This window comes from Equus przewalskii, chromosome 6, assembly GCF_037783145.1.
Source record: "Equus przewalskii isolate Varuska chromosome 6, EquPr2, whole genome shotgun sequence".
NCBI lineage: Eukaryota > Metazoa > Chordata > Mammalia > Perissodactyla > Equidae > Equus > Equus przewalskii.
In genome coordinates this window covers 33,117,580-33,140,735 of record NC_091836.1, presented here as the reverse complement: position 1 = coordinate 33,140,735, position 23,156 = coordinate 33,117,580, and the positions used below count along the sequence as shown (strand labels likewise).

The window sequence follows — 23,156 nt, the reverse complement described above, 5'->3', positions numbered from 1 at the left end:
ACGGTTTATATCCTTGATATAATGTAATGAAAATGGCATTACCTCTGTGATCTTCTTGTCCCAAACCCATGACCCCATTATAATCATGACAAAATCATCAAAGTGCTATAAAGGGACATCCTACAATATACCTGATAAGTATCTTCCAACTGACAAGTACTGTTTAAAACTGTTAAGGTCTTCAAAAACAAGGGAAGTGTGAGTAACTGTCACAGCCAATAAGAGCTCAAACAGATATGACAACTAAGTGCAATGTGGTATCCTGGATGGAATCCTCGAACTGGAAAAGGTATTATGTAAAAGCCAAGAAAATCTAAGTAAATTATCAGCTTTAATTAATATAATTATTATTTTATGGTTCATTTATTCTAATGAACGTATCATATTATTGTAAAATGTTAGTATTAGGGAAACTGTGTGTGGAGGAATATATGAGAAATCTATACTTTCTTGTCAATTTTTCTGTTACTATAAAACTGTTTTTAAAAATAAGGTCTTGGGGTGGCCCCGTGGCCAAGTAGTTAATTTCATGTGCTCTGCTTTGGCAGCCCAGGGTGTCGCCAGTTTGGATCCTGGGTGCAGACATAGCACCACTCATCAGGCCATGCTGAGGTGGCGTCCCACATGCCACAACTAGAAGAAACCACAATTAAAATATACAACTATGTACTGGTGGGATTTGGGGAGAAAAAGGAAAAATAAAATCTTAAAAAAAATAAAAAAAAGGTCTAAGGGGCAGGCCCTCTGGTAGAGTGGTGGAGTTCATGTGCTCTGCTTCAGCAGCCCAGTGTTGATGGGTTTGGATCCTGGGCATGAATCTGCGCACCACTTATTGATCCATGTTGTGGTGGCATCCCACATACAACATGGAGGAAGATTGGCACAGATGTTAGCTTGGTGACAATCTTCCTCAAGCAAAAAGAGGAGGATTGGCAACAGATGTTAGCTCAGGGCCAGTCATCCTCAAATAGAAAAAAGAAAGAAAAGAAGGTCTAAAAACATGGCAGAAAAACTTAGGGGACACAGCAAAGCCAGTGCTCAGAGAAAAATTATAGCCTCAAACAGCCATATCTGAAAGATGTCCTCCTTACCTGGAAGAAAGAAACATTCTTATCACCAGTGTTGCGGGAGTCAAGTCCAAGAGAAATCTATACAAACAAACCTTGTTAAACTAACCCTTATCTTCCTAGTCACTTTACCCTAGCTGAAGCCCCTTTGTCTTGTCACAATTGTTTTCACAATGTACTACTCTTTGTCCATTACTGTATAAACATTTGGCACTAAGTGCTTCTTTGGTTCTTTATTTTTTTTTGTGAAGGCTCCCATGAACATGTAAAAAGATAATTAAAATTTGTATGTTTTTCTCCCACTAATCTGTCTTACATAAGTTTAATTCTTAGACCCATCTGGAGACTCTAAGAAAGTAGGGAGAAATTTTTCCTCCTCTGCAGAGTACAGTTTTTATAATTCTATGACTTATGTATGTACCGATAAATAAAATACAATTAGAATAGTTTTGTATGTTTAAAATTTTGCATAATGTTTTCATATTGTGCCTATCCTTTTGCATTTTCTTTATATTCAAAACATGTTTATGATATTTATTCTTGTTCATATATGTAGCAGTTATTCATTTATTTTCATCCCAGGAAGCCAGGGTTTGGGTATACGGCCTCTGATGAGATCACTTGGCATTTAGCTGACTTCCCTCATGTGTTGGAAACCGCTGCCATTCAACCTCACACCAACCCCATTGTCCTTTCAATTGCTAAAGTATACTTGGCTCTTTTACCTCTTATCAAGCCCAGAACATGTTGCCCTATCTATATCTAAATAGCCATTAACCTGTGAAAAAATTGCCATATGCTATAGACATCTGCCAATCAAAACACTGGATGGCCTAAGGTGGTCATCATCTGAACAGCAGCTTTAGCATTATCTGGGATGTTGTTAGAAATACTGAATCTAGCACCCCACTCCAGATATACTCAATTAGATTTGGCTTCTTTTTTCCTTCCTGGCACTTGAAGATGTGATTTTCTTCTTATTGCCTAAGTTAAATGTTTATATTAAAAAAAAATATATTAGTCAACATTTTTGGACACTTGTAGCAGCTTAGCTCAGTGTGACATAATCCTGAAAATTAAAAATCTATTTAGTTAAAAATGCGTTTTCCTTTTCTGCATTTTTATAATTATGCAGTATAAAATAAACTGAAATTACCATCGACTTTGGCAAATTAGAACATATTGGGCTTGAGTTACTTAAAAAGGAGTCAGGAATGAATAAAAGACGTTGTGGTATATCTCAGTGAAAATGATAACAATTTGACACACTGTTAAAACTAGATTAGGCTAAAGTGACTCATATGTAGATGAAAGAAAGGAAGGTATTGACATAGTTTTGCAATGTAAGAATTAACTCAGAGTCTCTCTACACTCATTCTGTCTTTGCCCATACTTAAGCTGGTGTATTAAAGGTGAAAGAGTGGCCTTGAGTTTTAGCTTAGAATCTTGGCATAAACCTCCCTTGCAATGTGATTTAATGTAATATAAACTTAGAGGGAGTGTTTCTGGTTCTTGCATCACCTAAATAAGAGTTCTTAACATTTCCATAGAAAACACACATATTAATGAATCTCCAAGGTCCTCATCACTGCTGTAGCCCAAGGAATGTCTATCTCTTGTGAAACATTTCAAGTTTACCCTGAGGAATTTTTGGTCCCCTTGTAACATTGAGAGGCCTGAGAACAATAATTGGGACTCATTTTAGCAATGCCTGGGTTTTCAGTTATCCTATATGTGAAACTGATATGAGGAATTTCCCAAGCATTTTTCTTGCCTGTCTGTTCTTTTTCTCTTTACTTTCTCTCATTAAATTCACCTAATTCCATTGCTTCAGCTTCCATGGAAATGATCTTCCAATCTTTCTTTCATATTTTGTTCTTTCTCTTGAGCTTTATGTAGCCTTATTTAGGCTGTATACATCTACTTTATTGTCCAGCTGGCAACTCAAGTCCAACATGTTCAAGTCTGAATGCATGATGTTTATGAATATTTCCATTTTTGCTGAGTTCTCTGTTTTTGGTAATGTCATATTTTACCCAAACACCTAGGCTAGTATCTTTGAGAATTTTTTGTCTATTTTTATCCCCTTTGTGAGAAGTTACGATCAGTTTCCTTTCAACATCTCTCGCATATGTTTGCTTCCTGGAATTACTCATATTCGTGCTGTTAATTCAGGGCATTCCTTTTTTGCATCATTTATTGACTATTGTAATTACCTCTCACAATTCACTCTGCTGCCAGTCTCTCTTATGACAGTCCATTCTGTCAGCCCTCACCACATTAATCTTTCTAAGCATGCACTTTGATTATTTCCATCCTGTTCCAAAAAAAAAGTAAAAATCTTGAGTGGCTTAATAGTTTCCAACAGTAAGCTGACCTTTATTTTGGTATTTGATAGCTTCCTATACTGATCCAAACCTGACTTTGATCTGAGTCTATGCTGCAATCCAGCAGGGAAAGATATTGAGACCTCTTTGAGAGCTTCTGGCAGTCCTCTATATGACATTCATGGAGGATGGGAATTATATTCTTTCCTCTGAGCTCAGTAACTCTGATCTGAAGTGTTCTGAGATGTCATCTAAAAGTTCAGCAGTGGTCTTTACATGCCTTATTGATGTTTTTCTTGTCCCACACTCAGGTTCACAAAGAAAAACGTTGACACTCCGTAAGCCTTTGCCTGCAGGGTAAGAAATCTTGTAATATTCAGTATAAGTTCCAAGAAAGATGAGAAAGGGATCCTCATTGACTCATTCTTTTATTATAAAAATATTTATTGAGTATCTAACATATATGCCAAGTGTTGCTCTGAGGTGATGCAAAAATGGCACCAAAGAAAATAGACAAAATCTATTTGGTCTTATGTTCAAATGTACTTGGGTGCATGGATGTATGTTTACGTGTGGTGGGAACACACAACAAACAGATAAATGTATACTATTCCATATAGTGATGCGTCCTAGGAAGAAACCATTGTGGATGCAGGAATGGTCATCTTGCTTTTCTATCTGGGGATGTGCTCATTTGGTAGGAAACTAAAACGTACGTAAAATGGTGTACTTCCAATAAGCCAATGCTATCATCATGAACTAGGCTGTAAATGCAGAGTAGGTAATTTCTCTGCTGCAAAGCCTGATCTCTGGGGAAAGTACTAAGGAAACCTAGTCCTCCAGTTTTTAACTAGATCCCTAGGACTTCCCAACTCATAAAATTCCCTTGGGTCACATTAGCAGGTGGCTCTTTAGGCACCAGCAGATGCTATTTACTACAACCTAGGCAGGAGAGGATACTCTGGGAACAGCTACCATCGAAATCACTATCTGCATCTCATGGCTTCTCAGAATCTTGTCTGAGATTCTGAGGTCTGTGCTCTGACTCCCTTAGTCTAATGTGCACTCAAAACAAAAACAATACCAGAAAAACACTGTTTTGCGTTGTTCACCCCTAAAATTCATCAGAGCCACTTGCACCTCTGTTGTGAATAGTGGAGAAGTGTTAACAAGGTGAGCTGACCTTGATTTGAGCGTTTGAAAGCTTCCTATAGAGATCCAAATCTGACTTTTGATCTGAGTTTATATTGCAGCCCAGCAGGAAGAGACATTAGGACCTCTGTGAGAGCCTGTGGACAGCCTCTGTGTGACATTCAGGGAGGAGGGAAATCATATTCTTTCTCTGAGCCCAGTTAACCCAGCAGGATTGAAGTCCTGATGCAGAAGGGTGACTGTTGAATTGTATTTGTCTTGTTATTCTTCAAAATCTCTTCTATGGGAGCCAAGGACTCCTTGGAATGACACATCTTCTCTCTGCTGAGATGACCATTATCCTCAAGGCGAGCTTGGTAGATTGCCAAAGCAGAAGTGAAACAGAGATGCTGTAGAGTCAAGAGTGATTACAGGGTTCCAGAATCTTATCCTTACAGAAATTGCCCTTTATGTCTTTTTGATATACATCTTTAAACATTCTCTCAGCCTTCATAAAATGGAGACAACAAAGGTACACTGAAGGATGGGCTTCAGTTCATTCTTCTATTCTGGGTCTCAGTCTCATTATAATGGGGTTGGGTGAAAAGAACTAATTGCTCATTTTAATGTTATCTTTTTGTCCTGTTACCACAGATATGTCCTAGGGAAGAATGGCCTCAGGAAATGACTCTTCAGTGACTGAATTTATCCTGCTGGGTTTAACACAGCAGCCAGAACTCCAGTTGCCTCTCTTTTTCATTTTCTTAGGAATCTATGTTATCACCTTGGTGGGGAACATTGGCTTGCTTATTCTGATTGGTCTGAACTCTCACCTGCACACTCCCATGTACTACTTTCTCTTTAACCTTTCTTTCATTGATCTCTGCCACTGCTCTGTTATAACCCCCAAAATGCTGATGAGTTTTGTGAAGCAGAACATCATCTCTTATTCAGAGTGCATGGCTCAGCTCTATTTCTTCTCCTTCTTTGTTATTGATGAGTGCTGTATTTTGACATCAATGGCTTATGACCGATATGTGGCCATCTGTAAGCCCCTGCTTTACAATGTCACCATGTCTCATCTGGTCTGCCTCATGCTGATGGCGGGTGCATATGTGATGGGGTTTGTGGGTGCTGTGGCCCACACTGTATGTATGCTGAGACTCACCTTCTGTGATGGCAACATCATCAATCACTACATGTGTGACATACCTCCTCTCCTCCAGCTCTCCTGCTCAAGCACCTACATCAATGAGCTAGTGGTTTTCATTGTGGTGGGCATCAATGTAATCGTGCCCAGTCTCACTATCTCCATTTCTTACATCTTGATCCTCTACAACATCCTTCACATTCGTTCTACAGAGGGAAGGTCTAAAGCCTTCAGTACCTGCAGCTCCCACATAATTACTGTTTCTCTTTTCTTTGGATCATCAGCATTCATGTATCTTAAGCCTTCTTCTGGGTCTCTAGATCGAGATAAAGTATCTACAGTTTTTTATACCATTGTGGGTCCAGTGATGAATCCTTTCGTCTACAGTTTGAGGAATAAAGATGTCAAAATTGCCCTGAATAAGACTTTGAAGAAAAGGGTGTTCTCCTCAATGGAATCTGTGTAAGTTATAGGTACCAGAACTTAGTAAGGATACACAATGTATAAAGCTATGGAGAGAATTGTAATAATTCAAAATAGAAATGCAAATGATTTTGATAGTGGAGTAAATTAACTATATAAATCACTTCACAAAGACAACAAAAGAAAGAGGATCAATCCTTCACACTTTCATAGAAAGTAGGAAAAGTAGTTGGAGTCTGTCATTCTCCAGCTTATTTTCAGAAATTATAGGTTTTTAAGTAGAAAAGGTTGAATGATGATAATTTCAGAAATGGTAAGGTTGTGAGATTTTTGACTGAGGCATGTCTGGAATTCCTGTGAAGCTTTGTCATGAAGATATGGACTTTGGTGGACTTTAGATTCAGTCATTTCCTCCTTTAGTTAATAAATCTCTATTGAAAGTCTTTTGAGTTTGAGGAGCTGAGGGTGGTCTTTTTGAGTGCTATAGGGGCTTTTGTCTGGAAGATTCCTTTGTTTCCAAAAAGGAGAGCAGTATAAGGAGATGCTCCTCTCTCCCCACTGTATAGTCTGTTCTTATTGTATTCTTAAGGGAATGTGGTAAAGGGATATTTTTCTTCTGATCTCAATTTCTAAGGACAGGAAACTAAGATAACCATTTAGAGCAGTCAGGAAAAAAGGAAAACTGTGTTGTATTTTGCTTCTTGGGACTTCAGGGCAAGAAATGTGGGTAATAGAACATGCTATGTCTTCACTGGGAAAAATTGTATTAGAACTGTTTACCAATTATTAGCAGCTACATTTTTTGTGAGGAAGATTACCCTGATCTAACATCTGTGCCAGTCTTCCTCTATTTTTCATCTGTGGGATGCCTCCACAGCATGGCTGATGAGTGGAGTAGGTCTGCTCCCGGGATCTGAAACCACGAACCCCAGGCTGCTGAAGTGGAGAACATGGAACTTTGATCACTCAGCGATGAGTCTGGCCCCTAGCAGAGGTTGTCCTTTCCACAGATAGACTTTAAAACCTCTAATTCACTAGCAGCCAGCATTTTCCCTTCAGTATTTTCATCCTCCCTTTTGCCTCAGAGGTGACAGTGTACAACTGATGTGGTTTACTTAATTAATAAGTAGAAACTGAACACCTATCCTGTACCAGGCTCTGTTTTTAAACATTAACCATAAAGTGGTGAATAAGGTAGACAATGCCTGTGCTCTCCTAGGGCTAATTGTCTACAGTAAGGTGGAGCTGGAGTGCAGGTGGGCAGGAGGAGGAGACAGAGGATGACCAAATAGACAGGTACATATCAATAGATCAGAAAAATGCTATTCAGAGTTTTAAACTAAAGTAGTGATACAGAGTGTAACCATGTATTTACTCCACATTGTGTGGTCAGGAAGGCCTTTTCTGAAAAGGTGATATTTCTGCTGAGAAAAGGAAAATTGGACACACAGAGAGACATCAGGGACACGAGTGTGTGCACACAGAGAAAAGAACATGTAAGGAGCCAGAGAGAAGGTGGCCATCTGCAAGCCAAGGAGTGTTGCTTCAGAAGAAACCAAACATGCTGACATCTTGATCTTGGATTTCAAGCTTGCAGAACTGTGAGAAAATAAATTTCTGTTCTTCAAGCCACCTAGTCTGTGATATTTTGTTATGGTAGTCCTAGCAAACTAATACACAAAATATTTACTAAATACATCAAGTTCACTAATAAGTGAAGTAGGTACTAAATACTATGAAATATATATCTATATCTAGATATATATCTATATCTATATATATATTTTTTTTTGCTGGGAAAGATTCTCCATAAGCTAACATCTGTGTCAATCTTCCTCTCTCTTTTTGTTTTTTCCCTCCACAAAGCCCCAGTATACGGTTGTATATTCTAGTTGTAAGTCCTTCTAGTTCTTCTATGTGAGCCACCACCACAGTGTGGCTACTGACAGATGAGTGGTGTGGTTCTGCGCCCAGGAACTGAACCCGGGCCTCTGAAGTGGAGTGTGCCAAACTTTAACCACTAGGCCATCAGGGCTGGCTCTGAACTATTTTTAAAAAGAGTTGAATTCATGGTATAAACATATCTTTTAATGCTAAATATAGCACTATCAAATTTGATGGTCAAAAGCTATACCTATTAAATTTACTTTTACTGAAAGACCAATCCATGTTTGTTTAAATCTTCTTGTTAATTCACTTTGAATTTCAAGACTAACAAAAATAATGTTCATCAAGATGTCAGGAAGTCAATATTTTTATGTTTGTGCAGAGTTGGGACTTTCTGAGCAAATTTTACTGGAATCCAGGTTATACAACAAGTCTTGGAAAGCCAGTACATTGGAGGCATGCTCCATTCATCTCCCTCACTTCCAGGGGAGAAGCCCCAGGAGAAACTAATTTCAGAGAGCTGTGCTTTCTGCAGCAAACTGCTTGCCCCTTTCCTACATTCTTAGCTGGCCCCAAGCATACAAACCATGCTTGTTTCATCAGTAGTCTGGGTGAAGAGATAGAAACCTGTCCTTGTTCCATATGAACTTGAGAACAATGTGTTGTTGGATGCTATTTCATCTCCCAATTCTATAAAGTTCGGTTAGATTAAATCGATTTGCTGTCCAGGTAGTATGGTTCCTTACTGAATTTTCTACCTGTTTAATCTTTGTCATTCTGTAATGCCTCTCTTTAATTAAATTAAAGATGAAATGTCTCTGGTAAGCTTCTTTGTTCTTATTTCTGCTTGTTGAAGTTAACATATCTGAGCCAACATTCTTTTGAGTGTTATAACATGGTATATATTTCTCCATCCTTTTAACCTGTCTTCATATTTGAAATTAGTTTCTTATAGCAGCATATTGTGGCTTGTTTCTTTATCCACTCTGAAAATCTCTATCTTTTTATTGATGTGTCTAGACCATTCAAATTGAAGTGATTATTAATATACATGGATTAGCATCTACCATGTTTATAATTGCTTACTGCTTTTCCACATGTTCTTTGCTTCTTTTTTAACATTTCCTCCTTTTTTTTATTCTTCAGATTTAATTGAACGTTTTATATTATTCCATTTTTCTTCTCTCTTAGTATATTAGTTATACTTCTTTTAAAATATTTACACTGGTTGCCCTATAGTTTACAGTACACATTTTACATTTGTCTAAGTCCACCTTCAAATAACACTATACTACTTCATGTGTAGTGCAGGTACCTTAGAATATTTCTACTTCTTCCCTCCTGTCCACTATAACATTGCTGTTGTTCATTTCACTGATCCATGTTATAATCACCAACATATTTTTACTATTATTTTAAATACACAGTTATTTTTAGTTAAATTAAGAATAAGAAAAATAAAATATTTTATTTTACCTGTATTTATTCCTTCTTTGATGCTTTTTTTTCTTTATATCAATTCAAGCTTCTGACCTATATTATTTTCATTTTTCCTGAAGAACTCTTTTAATATCTCTTGCAAGACAAGTCTGATGGCAACAAATTCTCTCAGATTTTGTTTCTATGAGAAAGTAATTATTCCACTTTGACTTTTGAAGGATAGTTTTATTGGCTAAAGAGTTCTAGGTTGCTGACTTTTAAAAATTTCAACACTTTAAATATTTCACTCCATTCTTTTCTTGATTGGATATTTCTGATGAAAATTCCACTGTAATTATTATCCTTGTTCCATATAGGTAAAATACTTTCCTCCTTTGGCTTCTTCAAGATTTTCTCTTTGTATTTGATTTTCTGCAGTTTGAATATAAGCCTACATTTGGGGGTGTGTGTGTGTGTGTGTGTTTGGCATTGATCTTGCTTGATGTTCTCTGAGCTTCTTGGATTTGTGGTTTGGTGTCTGTTATTCATTTTAGAAAATTCTTGGCCATTATTATTTCAAATATTTCTTTTGCTCCACTCTGTCTTATCCTTCTGATATTCCAACTATGCATATTTCTCACTTTTGAAATTGTTCCAAAGTTATTGGTTGTTTTGTTCTATTTTTTCACTCTTTTTCCTCTTTGGATTTGAGTTGGGAAGTTTCCATTGACCTATCTTCAAACTTACTCTTTTCTATCCTGTGTTGAATTTTGATGAGCACGTAGATAGAATGCTTCCTTTACATTAATGTGCTTGTTTTTTTCTAGCATTTTATTTTTATAATTTCTTTAGAGTTTCTATCTTTTTGTTTATATCACCCTTCTGTTCTTGCATATTGCTTATTTTTTGCGTAGAGCCATTAGCATACTCTTAAAAGTTATTTTAAATTCCTTTTCAATAATTTCTACATTTGATTCATGTCTGAGTCTGCTTCTGTGGCTTGCATTATCCTTCAGACAGTATTTTCCTGTCTTGCCTTTTGTCATGCCTTGTAATATTTTGTTGAAAGATAGACATGCTGTATCTGGCACTAACAACTTGGGTAAATTGCCATCTTTTTGAGAGTTTTTGGTATTCTGGCTAGGATTTTGTCTATGTTTAATTTTGTAGAATCTTCAGGTACCAGGTCTTCAAATTTCAAGTTTGTTTTCCCACATTTGACTCTGCACTCCCATAAATACTCCTCCTCAGAGAGTGTCTTCATCTTGCAAATCTTTCAGCTGTTATTCACTGTGATTATACTGGATTCCTCTTGGTGTGGTAGCACAGTGTATAGGATGGGAGTATTTTATAATCATCTGATTAAATCTCAGTGTTTAAGTGGGGCTGTGACTTTCACAGATGTTTCTCCAGTGTCATAGCCTTTTTGTTTCCTTGATCTCCTACTGCTTTCCCTGACTGCAGTATTTACAATCTATTTCCTTGATGCCCTCATGCCTAATTACTATTTATTTTTCCTTAGATGGGTATAGGAAGGTCAGAGAAAGCTGAACTGGAAGGCATGGCTTCTTCCCAACTGGGAAAACACTCTGGCAAAGTCTTTTTTTCTTTGAGCATGGGACTATGTTTTATATATATATATATATATATATATATATGGGACTATGTTTGAGCATGGGAGAAGGCTCGGGGTATATTTCACAATTATTGCTTTTTCTGTCTCGTGCCAGAACCATGATGGTTATTTCTCAGATCTTCACTATGAGAACCTGGAGGGATTTCTAGAGGCACAGTCTTAGACAGTGTGGCAGTCTCACTAAAACTGTGGTTCTCAAAAGTTCCTCACTATTACCATGGTCTATGCTCAGCCTTCAGAAATTCATCAAAAGCACCATTTAAGTGTTTCTACAAGTTTATTGGTTCAGCGCCTCCTCCAGGTAAGTTGATCTTGGCCGTGTCTTCTGCATGAGCCTGTCTCTCCTTACTTCACAGTGACTATTTTCCTTTCAACCTCAGTTCTCTGATGGGTCCAAGAAAATTAATTTATTCTCAGTTTGTATAGCTTCTTCTTGTTATAATGATGCATGTGCCATCTTCCAAGCTCTTTATATGTTTAATCTTAAATCAGCAATCTTAAATGTATTTTTCCATGGGTTATTTAGAGATACGTTGTTTAGTTTCCGTGTCTTCAGAGATTTTACTGTTATCTTTCTGTCGCCGATTTCTTGTTTAATTCCCTTGAGGTCTTAGAACACATCCAGTATGATTTCATTTCCTTTAAATTTATTGAGCTTGGCTTTATTACCCAGGATATGGGAACTCTTAGTACATGTTCCACAGACACTTGCAAAGGGCATGTATTCTTTTGTCATTAAGCGAATATTCTATAAATGTCATTGAGATCCTGTTGGTTGATGGTCTTTTTGAGTTCTCTATATCCTTCTTATTTTTTTCTTTTTGAGGAAGATTAGCCCTGAGCTAACTGCTGCCAGTACCCCTCTTTTCACTGAGGAAGACTGGCCCTGCGCTAACATCTGTGCCCATCTTCCTCCACTTTATATGTGGGATGCCTACCCACAGCATAGCTTGCCAAGTGGTGCCGTGTCTGCACCCAGGATCCGAACCAGTGAACCCCGGGCAGCCAAAGCAGAACGTGCACACTTAACTGCTGCGCCACCAGGCTAGCCCCTCCTTCTCAATGTTCTTGTCTAATTTTTTATCAATTGTTGAGAGAAGAGCATTTAAGTCTCCAACCATAACTGCACATTTGTCTATTTATCCTTTCAGTTCTATCAGTTTTTATTTCACATATTTTTGAGCTCTGTTCTTTGTGTGTACACATTTATGATTGCTATGTGCTCTTGGCAGATTGAAACTTTTATCATGGAATATGTATGTCTTTGTCTCTGATAATTTTTTTCTGATCTATTTTATCTAATATAAATATAGCCATACTTACTTTCATCTGATTAATATTTACAGGATATAGTTATTTCCATTCTTTTACTTTCTATTTCCCTATGTTAGTATTTTTTCTTTTTTTTATTGCTGAAGAAAATTCTCCCTGAGCTAACCTCTGTTGCCAATCTTCCTCTTTTCGCTTGAGGAAGATTCAGCCTGAGCTAACACATCTGTGCCAATATTACTGTAGTTTATGTAGGGGTTGCTGCCACAGCATGACTGTTGATGAGTGGTGTAGATCCATGCCATGCATATTTTGAAATGAGCATATTTTAGACTGCATTTAATTGGGTTATGTTTTTTTAATTCATGATTCCAATCTCTGTCTTTTAATTGATGTATTTAAATCATTTATATTTAGTATTGATATAATTATTGACTACATTTGGGATTATACCTGTCATTTTATCTTTTGTTTTCCATTGGTTTTCTCTTTTTCTTTATTTCTCTTTTTTTCATTTCTGTTTTCCTTTTCCTGCTTTTCTGTTGGTTACTTGAACTTGTTTTAGAATTCCATTTTGATTTCTCTATAGTGAAACTTTGATTTTTCTGTTTATCTCTGCATAGTATTTTAAGCCAGTTTTTCTAGAAATTAAATTATATATACCTAATATATCACAGTCTAGCAGTTCAAATGAAGTATAGAAACCCACCTCCTTTTACATCCATTTATCCCCTCTTATTTATAATATGCCTGTTTTAAATATTTGCCCTATGTATTATTTGGAACCACATGAGACAGTGTTATGTATTTTGCTTGAACTGTTAAACATATTTTAGAAAATCCAAGAGAGAATGAAAACCTATTACATTTCCCCATATTTTGCTTTTCATATACTTATTATTTCTTGGTTTTTTTTGTTTGAGAGGAAGATTTGCCCTGAGCTAACACCCATTGCCAGTCTTCCTCTATTTTGTATGTGGGATGCCTCCACAGCATGGCCAACAAGTGAAGTAGGGCCATGCCTGAGATCCAAACCCACAAACCTGGGCTGCTGAAGTGAAGCAAACAGCACTTGGCCATGGGGATGGCCCCTCTTCTTGGTATTTTAAGTTTTATTTTTCTTGTGTAATTTTCCTTCTGTTTAGGAGAGTTTCTCTAGCCATTATTTAAGGGAAGAGATGCTGACAATAAATTCTGTTGCTTGTCCTCTTTTTGAGAGTGTTGTGATTTTCTCTTCATTCCTAAAGTATATTCTCACTGAATATAGAATTCTGGGAAGACCATTATTTTATTTCAGCTGTTGAGAAATATTATTCTATTTATTTCTGGCTTCTGTGGTTTCTGATGAGAAATTGGCGGTCACTCAAATTATCCTTTCACCAGTAGATAAAGTATCATTTCTCTTTTGCTGCATTTTTCCTTTGTCTTTAGTTTTAGGAGTTTAACTATCATGTGCTTTGGCATGGATTCCCTTGGGTTTTTCCTGTTTGAAGTTCACTTACCTTCCTGAGTCTGTGTACTTATGTCTTTTGCCAAATTTTAGAAGTTTCAGCTATTATTTCCCTAAACACTTTCTCAACGTTGCTGTCTTTCTCTCATCTTCACAGGGCTCTGGTGATTTGGATATTAGACATATTGTTATAGTACCACAGGTCCCTGAGACTCTGTTCAACTTTTTTGCAGTCTCTTTTGGATTTTCTTCAGATTATGCAGTTTTTATTGTTCTATATTCCAGTTCATTGATTCTTTCCTTCCCCTTCCATTCTGCTGTTGAGTCCTTTCGCTAACTTAGCTAATTTTAGCTCTAAAATTTCCACATAGTTCTTCTTTATGTCTTCTGTTTCTTTGCTGAGATTTTTTATTTCTTAGTTGAGACTATTTTTTCATTTGTTTCAACTGTGTTCCTAACTGTTCTTTGAAGCTTTTTTATAATGATTTTCAGACAATTCTAGCATCTCTGACATCTAAATGTTGGCATCTATAGATTGTCTTTTTTGATTAAATGGATAATCTTCTCAGGTCATGGTATGAGGAATGATTTTGTATTGAAACCTGAACAATTTTATACTATGTTCTGAGACCCTGAGTCTTATTTAAATCTTACACTTCTGGTGGCCTTTTCTAACACTGCTTCGGCAGGGGAAGAGAAAGAATCATCTCATTCATGCAGGTTGAATTAGAAGTTTGTGTTCCCCACTCATCCTTTGTTGACATTCAATGGAGGTAATACCTCAGTACTGCTGGGTGGGAATGGGAGTTCTGACTCCCCGTGTGTTCTCCACTGACACTGTATTGGGGTGGTCTCATCACTGCTGGCTGACTGAAAATGTCTTGACTTTCCACTAGTCCCCTGTGTCACTTCTTCAGAGTGAGTGTGTCTGTGTATGTATTTGATACAATTTATTATAGCCCATGATGGTAGAGTATAGGCTTCTCAGTTAGTTTTGCTTCCATGGATGTAGGTGGGGTCAGTTTTTTCTAGGGTATTTGGCTAGAGTAGAGCACTTACTGTCTGAAAGTTTCTGTTTTTCTAAGCTATCCTTTCCTGGTCCTTTTCCTAGAGAGCACTGGCTTTTGTTTGTGCTTTTTATTTTACAACGTCTTGTGTTGTTGTTTTTTAATGTCGATGTCTACTGGCATTTTTTTTTGCCAGCTTCTCCAGCTCCAAGCTTGAGGCATATAAGGCAAAAAGTAAAGTCAGAGAACTGATCACGGGGTTTTCCCTCAGGTCCTCAGTTCCCTAGCCAGCCTACTCTCTCTTCTCCACCTTTAAGAATATTCTTATGTTTATTTTATATATAATGCCCAGGGTTTTTAACTGTAATTAGTGGGAGAAATAAGGGAAGTATATCTTCTCCATCTTCAGAAGCAAAAGTCTCATTTGGTTCTTTTTTTATATTTTCTATTTCTTTGCTAAAATATTTAATTTTCTCATTTGTTTCAAGAGTGTTTGCAATTGATTGTTGAAACATTCTTATGTTTGCTACCTTAACATTCTTTTCAGATAATTCAAACATCTGAGGCATCTCCATGTTGGCTATTGATTTTTTATTTTTCATTTTCAAGTTCTGGTGGTCTTTGTTATTGATATGATGAGTGATTTAGAATTGTATACACTGTGTGTATTATTTCTGAGACTATGAATCAGATTTTATTTTCTTTTTTGGCAAGCAGTCACCTTGTTTAGGTGTATTGTGCAGTTGCAGGTGGCTGTGGTTATTCAGATCCCTGCTGAGACTTGAACATCACCCCAGTAAAGTTGAGGTGCTGCCTTGTATCATCCTATTACTGACACCTGAGGTAAAAGTTTAATTTCCACTTCAGCTCTATGACACCTCCTCAGCCAAAATGGAACAACAAAAGTGGAAAATGCTTTGTTGCTGCTAGGTGGGCAGGAAAAGTTTAGCCCCATGATGGACCTTAATGACAACAATATGGAGTGGAAATAGGTCTAACAAGTAGGACTGTCTGATACAATTTTATTCCACTTCATTTCTGTTGGGTGGGATGGAGGCTCAGTTCCCCACTTGGCCCCACCAAATGTGGAATGCCAATTAACGTCACTTTGTTCAGCTTTATTGCTGCTGAGTAGGTAAGGAAGTTCAGATTGTTGCTCAGCCCCATTTACACTCTGCTGGTAAGGGCATCAGTTTGCCATTTCCTATTGCCAGACATGCATTGGAAGTTCAGTCTCCACTTGGCCCTGCTAATGTCACTCCTGCAAGAGAATCAAAACACTTCCTGCTACCACCAAGCAGAGGGTAGAAATTTATTTCTCTACTTGGCCCTACTGAAATGGGTGGAAAGGCAGGTTTTTCCTTTAATTTTTAGCGATTGTATGGTGGGTATTATAAAGAAAGTGTTTTCCATTTCGCTATGCCAATCTTTTTCTACTCCTTTGCTTTAACAAAAGCTTATATTTTTGGTTTATGCTATTGATGGTTTGGGATTGAATGCTTCCCAAGCATACCATCTGGGATATATAGGAGGCAAAAACAAAGTCCAGAGAGCTCACCACCTGCAGTCCTCAAGTCCTGAGATTACTTGGCAGTCTACCTTATTTTTACCTTTCAGAATCTTCCTATGTTTGTTTGTTATGTTATGTCTAGGATTTTTAGTTTTAAAAAGGAGGAGCAGGGAAGAATAGCATACTCCATCTTGATGAATCAGATGTTACCTCACTGAGATTTAAAAAAACAAAAATTCTTGTTCAATTCTTTAAGCCTAAATCTAAGGGATCTGAGATATATGGGGAAAAATATCATATCAGGGTTTATGTTGACAAGCAATAGAAAGTGACTCTAGATTTTTTAAATAGAAAATGAGTTAATAGCAAGAATATTGGGGATTCATAGGCTTGGTAGGAGGTTGTAAAACCAGGGTTGGAGAATAGGCAGAGCCAAGACTACTCCAGGGGCCCAGAGCAGGAAGTATTTCAGAGGAACAGCCTGGCCACAATGCTGCCCTGAGGCTGTAGGGTCTGTATCCTATTTGTTACCACTGAGACAGTCCCTGGACATGGCTGCAACTCCAGAAATTGTTCCCAACTCTACCATTATGTTTGCATCATTTACTCCAAATTTAAATATCAGGTAGGACTACAAGATTGGCGGAGTCAGGGTCAATGTACTCCAAATTTAAATATCAGGTAGGACTACAAGATTGGCGGAGTCAGGGTCAATGTACTTGTCCTCTTCTTGCCAAGGTATGTAGGGACAGATATTTTTTTCTCTTCTGATTTTTGTAGTGCGTGTTTGGATACTGTATCGCACCAAGATGACACAAAATGGGGATTCCCTATAAGTATGCAGTGGGACTTTTTTCCATTCCCCCAAAAGATGAATGTGTATGCAAATGTGCTTTCATATTTATAGAAAGGAAGAACTTATGTTTTGAAATTTGCAGAGAAGTTTATTTACTAAAATCCAACATTACACTTTTTTTAGGATGAGAGATTTGGGCTTTTTTAAAATAAACTTTTACTTTTGAATTAATTTTAGGTTTATACAAAAGTTGCAAAGATAATGCAGAGGATTCCTGGATATACCCTTCAACCAAATTCCCCAGTTCAAACATCTTATGTATCCAGGGTATATTCCCAAAGCTAAGAAATTGACATTAGTGACAACATTTTAACAAAAATATTAACTTTATTTGCATTTCGTCAGTTTCCCCACTAATGTCATTTTTCTGTTCCCAGACCCAATTTAGGAAGTCATGATGCATTTAGTTGATATATCTCCCAAGTCACCTCTGATCTGTGACAATTTCTCTGTCTTTGCCTTTTTTTACGACTAAAGCAATTTTGAAGAGTATAGGTCAGATATGTTATAGAATGCCCTTATTTGGGTTTGTATGATGTTTTCTCCTTATTAGACTGGTTTATAGGTTTTTGAAAGATTGATGTAGAGTGAAATATCTATCATATCAGTGTCTACATGATATCAATATGACTTGTCTGTGATGTTAATGCTGATCACTTGGCTAAGGTAATGTCTATCAAGTTTCTACATTGTAAATTTACATTTTTCCATTTCCATACTAAACTGTTTCAAATCAAGTCATTAAGTCCAGAAGAGAGAAACTAAGCCCTACCCCCTTCAGAAGAGTTTGGTAGATAGCTATTTTTGAAATTCTTTTCAAGGAACATTGGTCTTTTCCCTATACTTATAATAATATGTATTCATGAATAATTACTTAATTTGGGGGGTTATAATCCAATAATATCATTATTTATTTTATTCTTCAAATAGATTGAGCTTTGGTCCTTAGAGCACTGAGGATGGATCCTGGGACATTTTGACCATGACTCTGTCTTCTTTTTTAAAAGTCAATAATTTCTGATACTATAAGAAGCTTCAGCATCATTTTATGGTTTCCCTGGTCCAGCCCTAAAATAAATCACTTCTCCAAGGAGTCCTAGTTCATATTGTCAGAGAATGTTATTAAAAAACCAGGGTCTGAGTGCTGGATGTGTTCATTGCTACTAGGGTATCATTGCTTCTAGGCCCTCTCACTAGATAGAGGTAGGAAATATGTGTATGTATGTAAACCCTTGTACATCTATCCATGTATCTATCTATTTGAGCTATCTATCATCTATCTATAATTTTTCTGTATCTACACATCTTAATATATATTTAATATAAGCATGTTACCTTCAACTCTAATTAAGTGCCCCAGGATTCATTCTAGACTTTCTTTTTTAGATATTTGTTACTTCTTTCTGTGACAGTAATATTTACTTATTTGACTATTCATTGTAAGTCCCAAGACAAAAAATAAAACTGTATATAAGTGGTGTACTCTAGTTGATACGTTTATTTCCCACTGGTACATGGATTTGAAACTCTGAAACTATCACATGTATACTGGGATTGAATGACAAATGATAAATTGTACATAACAGAAGTTTTATTATATTCAAATGCCTTTTTCTCACTAATTTGTTGATGGTCAATAGTGATGATGTACATTTTCACAAAGAGAAATGGTGAGACATACCTTGTGTTCTACTTGTCTTTGACTAATTATAAGACCTACTCAAAATATGAGTATCCAGATTTTTATTCTTGAAGAAGGAAGAATGAGAGCCTTGACTCAGGTTGGCTTTAAGACAATTCCAAGAAGAACCAGTCTCAACTGTGATCTTCTAGCACCTGCGCCTGAAATACTTTCCATAAATAAAACACTTAGTTTTATAGTAATACAAGAACCTAGTAATATTTAAATTTCTACAGTGGGTGAATAAACTGGAGTTGTAAAAAAATGGAATGCTACTCAGCAAAAAAAGGAATAGGCTATTGGTACTGGGATGAAACTTAAGGGTACCATGCATAGTGAAAGAAAAAAAACAAATCTCAGAGATTACATATTGTATGATTTCACTTGTTGTCATCCAGGTGACTCAACCCTAGAGATGAAGAACAGGTTAGTGGTGGCCAGAAGACAGAGATGACGGTGGGAGTGGATGGGTGTGACTATAAAGGGGTAATATAAGGGAGTTCTTAAATGGTGGTGGAACAGTTCTTATCCTAATTGTGGTTGTGGGTACATGAATCTATACAAGGGATCAAATTGCATAGATCTACACACACACACACACACACACACACACACACAACACATACATACACTGCATGTAAAACTGCTAAACTGATTAAAGTCTGTAGTCCTGAAGCCTAGTTAACATTATTGTACAATGTCAATTTTCTGGTTTTGTTATTGCACTACAGTTGTTGAAGATGTCACCATGGTAGGAAGCTGGGTGGAGTTCAAGGGACTTTACATGTTATTTATTTTTTTAAGTTTTATTTTTTATTTATTTATTTATTTATTTATTTATTTATTTATGTCTTGGGTAGATTAGCCCTGAGCTAACATCTGCTGCCAATCCCCCTCTTTTTGCTGAGGAAGACTGGCCCTGAGCTAACATCCGTGCCCATCTTCCTCTAGTTTATATGTGGGATGCCTACCACAGCATGACTTGCCAAGCCGTGCCACGTCTGCACCTGGAATCTGAACTGGCAAACCCCAGGCTGCCGAAGAGGAACATGCACACTTAACCTCTGAGCCACCAGGCTGGCCCCTCAAGGGACTTTACATGTTATTTTTGCAATTCTTTGTGAATCTATGCTCATTTCAAATACAATTTAATTGCCCTTTCACAAGCACAAGTAGGAATATCTAGAAATTATAAAGTGATATTTTCTTGAAATGGAAGCCTATTAACAGTGATTTTTTTTTACAGATTTGATTTGAATCTGTTAAAAGTAAAGACATATTGAGTCAGAACAATCCAAAGTAAATTTTCATGGAGTAACGGATTGTTATTATATCAAATAACATTTTCTTAAAATAATGATCTCTGAAACCAATTAATAGTATCCTTTTGCTATATATCTATAAAATATGCTTAAACATTGTTCATTTAAAGTTAATCAAAATATTAAAAAAGGGCATAATGTATAAACTTTACTGAAATGTTCATAAATTCTTACTAAAGCTAATATGTTACCTAGAATGATAATTAATGAAATTTTCAATGATGCTAATTGTTTGCATCTTTATAAGAGACAGCAGAAGATCCATTTTCCTATACCCTGGGGAATGTATAATCCCTGATGAGAAATTAACATTTACTGTCATGATTAGGTTGTAAACACAGGCATCAATTTCTTCCCTGCAGAACTGATCATGATGGGAAGGTCCAAGGAAGGCCTATGAATGGATTGCTAATTAGATCCAAGAGAATCATAAGTCTTAAGCAAACATCATGTGCTCTATGACATGGTGGCTCAAGTGTCAAGTCTGTGGTTTCTCTTCACACTCTCTTAGTAAATTTTTAACTACAAGTTTGATCTGCAAGTCAGAATGACCCCTGGAACATTCAGACTGTGAGATCTATGCTTTGACTCTTGCTAATAAAGGAGAAGAAGCCTCTGTGACTACATCTGCTCAGCTTTGATATCTCCAAAGCTAGTTCTTCTTCTAGGACCATGAAGGTAAACTCACAAAAAGTGTCAGCATTGAGTTCTCTCACTGGAAGCAAAGTGAGTTAACCAAGTTTCTATTTTTCTCTCACTCTCTGTTGCTGAAAAATGAGGAGAAATATTTATTTCTATAACAAGAAATTAAAAAATATAGAGCTCTGACTCTACTTCCTGCATTATTCTCAGCATACCTTACAGTAGTTCCAAGTGGACTACAGCAGTTCCAAGTGACACATCCAGAACATGCCACCAACAGAGGAAGAAGAGACTTTCCTAAAAGAAATTTTTATTGAAATCTGCATATAGAAAAGCTTGTCATAATAAGTAAACAGTTTGACACATTTTCATAAACTCAACTAATTTGATCAGCATCAAAATTAATTATGTTTCCCTTTCATGCCCTCCTACAGAACCAAAGAAAGCACATTCACTTTCCTTTATTGATTTTCTGTCCAGCTAGGATGAAACAAAGGAGGAGAATGTGTAGAAACACTGGAGTGTGTGGTTATTTATAAGTCTTAGGCTACTAGGGCTTTCCTCAACACCTGTTATGAATTATTGACTTAATGATTTCTTATGGTAAAGCATTTGGAAACTTATTGACTCTGAGAGACATCCTTGTAGGAAGCAGGATATCAGTATGCTCTCTTCCCTAGAGGAATCCTCTCTTTCTTAATGGTCATCACAGGGGAACAGAGGTGTCTAGTAGGCTAATGCAAACCTAAGTAGGAACTAGGAAGTGAAGAATCAGATGAATAGGTGGCAGAGATGGGGGATACATTCCTGCTACTGAAGAGAATCAGCAGGTAGCCTTGGTCCTCAGCCACTCCATCCATCTATCTTCTAATGAAGACAGGAGCAGTTGTTTGTCACATGCAGCTCATGCAATAAAGGACAGAGTGATTTAAATGTTGAGGGTTGTGTGTGGCAGTACATTCAAACCCTATAAAGTCAAGGAGGACTTGTTTGATTTCTGCCAGTCTGAGTCCCCTTTTCATAAATGAGAGTTTGTAGGAACAGAGCTGGCTTCTCCATTAGTGGACTCTTCTTCTGTTCTCACAGATTTCCAAAGTTGAGAATGTTGGCTAGAAAGGACTCTGTAGTGACTGAATTTATTCTTGCTGGATTAACGGACCATCCAGAGCTCCAGAACCCATCTTTTACCAGTTTCTAATGATCTACTTTGTCACCATGGTGGGCAACCTTGGCTTGATCATTCTTATTGGTTTAAATTCTCACCTCCACACCCGCATGTACTATTTCCTATTCAATCTATCTTTCATTGATCTCTGTTACTGTTCTGCTTTCACCCCCAAGATGCTGATGACCTTTATATCAAAGATGAATATCATCTCCTGTGTCAGGTGCATGACTTGGCTGTTTTTCTTTCTCTTTTTTGTCATGTCTGAATGCTATATGTTGACCTCAATGGCCTATCATGGCTTTGCAGCCATCTGTTAGCCATTGCTTTATAAAATCACCATGTCCCATCATAAGTTTTGCTGCATATATGTTGGGATTTATGAGATCCACTTCCCACACAAGGTGCATGCTTACATTAACCTTCTGCAATGTTAATATCATCAACCATTACTTATGTGACATCCTCCTCCAACTCTCTCTTGCAGCACCTGTGTCAGTGAGGTAGTAGCTTACATTGTCATGGGAATTAATATCACAGTGTCCAGTTTTATTTTTCTAAGTCCTTTCTTTCTTTCTTGTTTTGATGAGTAAGATGGGCCCTGCGCTAATATCTGTTGCCAATCTTTCTCTTTTTTTCCTCCCCTAAACCTCAGTACATAGTTGTATATCTTAGTTGTAGGTCATTCTAGTTCTTCTATGTGTGTTGCTGTCACAGCATGGCTTGATGAGTGGTGTGTAAGTCTGCACTCAGGATCCAAACCTGTGGATCCTGGGCTGCTGAAGCAGAGCACATGAACTTAACCACTCAGCCATGGGGGCAGCCCTCTAATTTCTTACATCTTTATCATCACTAGCATTTTTCTTATCAAATCCTCTCAAGGCAGATCAAAAACTTTCAGCACCTGTAGCTCCCACATCATTGCTCTTTCCCTTATTTTGGGACAGCGGTATTCATGTATCTGAAATATTCATCTCTTGGGTCTGCGGATCTGAGAAAAATTTATTATGTTTTTCATACTAATGGGGGCCCATGCTCCGTCCCTTAATCTACAGTTTAAGGAACAAGGATACCAACATTACACCGAGGAAACCCTTGTTTAAAACCCAGGGGAGAGAGATCTCATCAAGATGGCAGCATAGGCAGACTCTGAACTCATTTCCTCCCATGAACACAACAAGGTTGCAACTATTTTTGGAAAAATTACCCTGGAT

The 23,156-nt window shown here is 37.1% G+C and overlaps 1 protein-coding gene and 1 pseudogene across 1 annotated transcript; both read left to right on the top strand.

The window, feature by feature from the left end:
• The first annotated feature begins 5,181 nt into the window (after window positions 1-5,181).
• LOC103551599 (olfactory receptor 8B3-like) lies at window positions 5,182-6,141 on the top strand. Its single transcript, XM_008521120.2, is given in 1 exon segment — window positions 5,182-6,141. A coding segment is annotated over 1 exon segment (960 nt).
• A 15,738-nt stretch (window positions 6,142-21,879) lies between these two features.
• LOC103551600 (olfactory receptor 8B3-like) lies at window positions 21,880-22,535 on the top strand (annotated as a pseudogene).
• Window positions 22,536-23,156: the final 621 nt, after the last annotated feature.